At 34.0% G+C, this 3,544-nt stretch overlaps 1 protein-coding gene and 1 long non-coding RNA gene across 2 annotated transcripts; both read left to right on the top strand.

The window, feature by feature from the left end:
• Positions 1-731: 731 nt before the first annotated feature.
• LOC127129712 (uncharacterized) lies at positions 732-2,008 on the top strand. The gene is made up of 4 exons (XM_051058848.1): positions 732-743; positions 834-971; positions 1,426-1,565; positions 1,712-2,008. The coding sequence occupies exons 1-4, from the start codon at positions 732-734 to the stop codon at positions 1,845-1,847; spliced, it is 426 nt and encodes a 141-aa protein (XP_050914805.1). The 3' UTR covers positions 1,848-2,008.
• Positions 2,009-2,522: 514 nt separating this feature from the next.
• LOC127128924 (uncharacterized) lies at positions 2,523-3,337 on the top strand. The gene is made up of 4 exons (XR_007806085.1): positions 2,523-2,606; positions 2,683-2,813; positions 2,914-3,010; positions 3,187-3,337. It is a non-coding gene; the product is annotated as an uncharacterized LOC127128924 (long non-coding RNA).
• Positions 3,338-3,544: the final 207 nt, after the last annotated feature.

The following is a 3,544-nucleotide window of genomic DNA, read 5'->3' as shown; positions in this document are numbered from 1 at the left end:
CTTTTGTTTTCCCTCCTGCGAACGTTGAAACCCTATCAACGAAAACCATAACAGCGAACACGAATACACTTCCATTTTTCGGTTTCAATCATTGAACGTGTTTGAAGAATCGTACGTGTCTCGACATTTGGGTGTTGACTTCGTTTTTCGTTTCTACTGTTCTTCATTTCTTGCGGTATGTTCTTCAATATTTCTTCATTTCTTCGTTTCTACTGTATAATCTTATTGAGAATGTTGATTTTTTTTACCATAAATTGTTGATTTCTTGCGGTATAATCTTCGGTTCTTCAATTTATTTACCATAAATTGTTTTAATTTTTTTTCAAAATCCGAACCCAATTTAGATAAATAAATGGAGATTAGATAAATTTAAAAGCTAATTCCGATTCACTTCGTCGTCGCAACCTAATTTTCCACCGTCTCTGCTAACAATGGACGGCGAAGAAGAAGATGAACAAGTGATAGCTGAAGAAGTTGAAGCCATGAAATCCGTTTATGAAAACGATTGTACCATTCTCAATTCCATTCCTCCTCACTTCCATTTATCCCTCAAACCCAGAACCGCTGATGTTTCTTCTCACCAGGTTCCCAATTTTTCTTCAAACCCCTAATTTCATTTTTTTTTAACTTTTCATAATTCTAATTCAATTATTCATTAATTAATCCCCATTTTTTAAAATAAATTTCTTTGCAGTTTGTAGAAATTGTTCTTGAGGTACATGCAACTCCACATGTATGTTTCAGTAGATTAAGGTTATTATACTATGATTGTTGAATTCAATTATCTGTTTATAAATCAGTAGAAGCAACAAAAGCTTATGTGTTTTTTTTAGTATCCAAAAGAACCTCCTTCTGTTGCTATTGTGGATTGCAAGGGTTTGGATCAACATAGACAAAAGCATTTATTGAATCATATTCAAACTAAAGCCAACGAGCTTTCCCCTGGATTAATGCTCGTAGCTCTTTGTGAGGTAATCAATCAACTTATTGTTTTATTTATGATGGAGGTGCATTTTTTTTTATAGAATAGTATTATTCATAATTTTACTTCATATCTCTATGTTACTGTTTGTAGATAATCTTATATTCTATACTCAGGATTAGAGTCTGTTTGGATTGACGTATCTGAGTTTATTAGGTAAATTTATGGTTACTTTAGGAATGTATAAAAAACTTAAATGAAGAATATCAACCATTGAAAACTGCTTAATCTTGTGAGACTGCAGACTCATTTATTTATGGTCACTTTGTGCATCTTCCTGCTTTTATGTTTCTGTTGTGATACGTAATCTTTTGCTGTATAGTTTTGACTAAAACTTTGGATAGGGATTGAAGTCGTGGAACCTGAAAAATGAATATAGCTCGTCAAATAATGTTTTTTTGTGCAAAAATGATTGATAATTGGTTATTGGAATGTATTTGAAGGAAGCTGTAGAGAAACTCTCAGATATGAATCATCCTGATGGTGATTGTCCATTGTGCTTATTCCCATTGGTGACAGAAGAACACCAAAGTGAAACCTTGCCTTTTATGAAGTTAATGTCTTGCTTTCACTGTTTTCACAGGTAGGGTGCCTATTGATTTTATCCTTCTATTCTATTTTCATTATGTTAGATTTTTTTACGACCTTTGTGTCGTTAATTTTTTCTTGGTTTAACATTACATTTTCAATATCTAATTTTCCCTTCCAATTTCTGTTTATAATTGGCAGTGAATGTATCATTAGATGGTGGAATTGGCTTGAGAGTTCTAAACAAACAGGGTCTTCCAAATCAGATAATGCAACGGCTCGTCGTAACAGGGGTATGTGTAATTGTAAAGTTGCATTTGACGATAGACATGTATAAATATAGTTTTCTTCAGTGTGAAATCATTCACTTTTACAAAGTATAGAAGCTTGAAGGACTAATAATCTAATATTCCTTACTGTAAATCCTCTTAAGACATGGTTGGCTCCTAAATAAATTCCAAAATTTTCAAATTTAGTTTGAGTTTTATGATTTAGTTGAAATGTAAGACCAGTATAAAATATTTTCAACTTGTGGTTGTTTCTCAATATCTGTAGAAATTATTGCTTTGGAAGAGAATTGTCATTGATAGATTAAACCAAATAACACTGCTATTCTTATGATTGTTTATTTGAAGTGTACTTGAGCCAAAGAACAACTTGTGGTTTTTTTTTAATGTTGGTTAAAGTTTGAATATTTACATGTATGATAATTAAATTGTAAGTAACTTGTTGATGCTTTAATATATACGCATTAATGGACAACTTCTTTTGCATATTTAACAATTGCTTATCGCAGAATTTTCAATTTCACACAACTTTGTTTCTGCTCCTTGCCCATTTCATGATATATATACCGTTCGGTATCTAAATGTCAACTTTGTTTATTGTATATATTTCCAAATTCCTTTTTTACGTTTATAACACGAGAGTTACCGCTGGAACGTAGTAAAAGCACGTATTGTGCTTCAAATTAGAAATTAAAATAGCTGACTTTTTTCTATCTTAACTAGCTGTAGTGTTGGCTGGCGGTGGTCACTCTGCTAATGGTGTTGTGGCCTAAGGCTCCCAATCTGAAGGGGATTCTAACAACACAACTGTGAGTCTGCTTTTGTAGTTCTCGGTATCTTCATATCTACATTTTTTGATATCTCAGTAATGAAAATCTGTTGCAGATATTTGTTGGAGGGCTTGATTCTGAAATCAGCGATGAGGATCTCAGACAACCGTTTTTGCAATATGGCGATGTTGTCTCCGTGAAAATTCCAATCGGTAAAGGATGTGGCTTTGTTCAACTTGCTGACAGGTAACACTTGTGGCATTGCCAATATCATCAGTAGTGTCTTATTTTCGCCTCGCTTGCTATATACGCCACGTTTTAATGCCTTCTGCTCTTTCTGCAACAGAAAGAATGCTGAGGAAGCTATTCAGGGATTGAATGGAACAGTGATCGGGAAGCAGACCGTGCGTCTTTCTTGGGGTCGCAGTCCGGGAAATAAGCATGTGAGTTATATTTTCTTCTTCTACGAACTCAATTTATTCGTAATCGGCCTTTTTTATTATAAGCATTACAGGCATGATCAATGCATCTATGTATTCCGCCGTTACTGATAGTTTGTTATTTATTTTCTATTATGAATTGAAATAGTTCTCTAATTTAATTTGTTGGAATCTGAAAGTGGAGGAATAATGATTCGAATGGAAACCATTATGGCGGGCAAGGTTACGGTGGTCACGGATACGGAGGCCATGGATATGCTGCTAGACAGAATCAGGATATAGCGATGCAACAACCTGCAGCTGCAATTCAAGGGGCTTCGTAACGGCCATAGCGCATTGCGTTGCGGCTCGTATTGAAATAGGATGAACTTTATTGCTCTGATAAGTGAACTGTAGTGTTATTTTTGAATTTGTAGCTGGGTTGGATATGTAAATGTTGATATATTGTCAGCTGTATTTGTCGTCACCATACTATCATGATAAAGCTCAATGTTTGTTCATAAATTTGTGTAATTAATGTGTACATTTGTAGTATAT

This window comes from Lathyrus oleraceus, chromosome 3 (assembly GCF_024323335.1).
Source record: "Lathyrus oleraceus cultivar Zhongwan6 chromosome 3, CAAS_Psat_ZW6_1.0, whole genome shotgun sequence".
NCBI classification, from domain to species: domain Eukaryota; kingdom Viridiplantae; phylum Streptophyta; class Magnoliopsida; order Fabales; family Fabaceae; genus Lathyrus; species Lathyrus oleraceus.
The sequence above is the reverse complement of the archived record's forward strand: the minus strand, read 5'-3'. Positions and strand labels throughout refer to the sequence as shown.

Excerpts from the sequence above, each read along its gene's own strand:
- LOC127129712 (XM_051058848.1), top strand. Across the intron at positions 972-1,425 it reads TGCTCGTAGCTCTTTGTGAG|GAAGCTGTAGAGAAACTCTC; the intron begins GTAATCAATCAA and ends ATGTATTTGAAG. Across the intron at positions 1,566-1,711 it reads TGCTTTCACTGTTTTCACAG|TGAATGTATCATTAGATGGT; the intron begins GTAGGGTGCCTA and ends TATAATTGGCAG.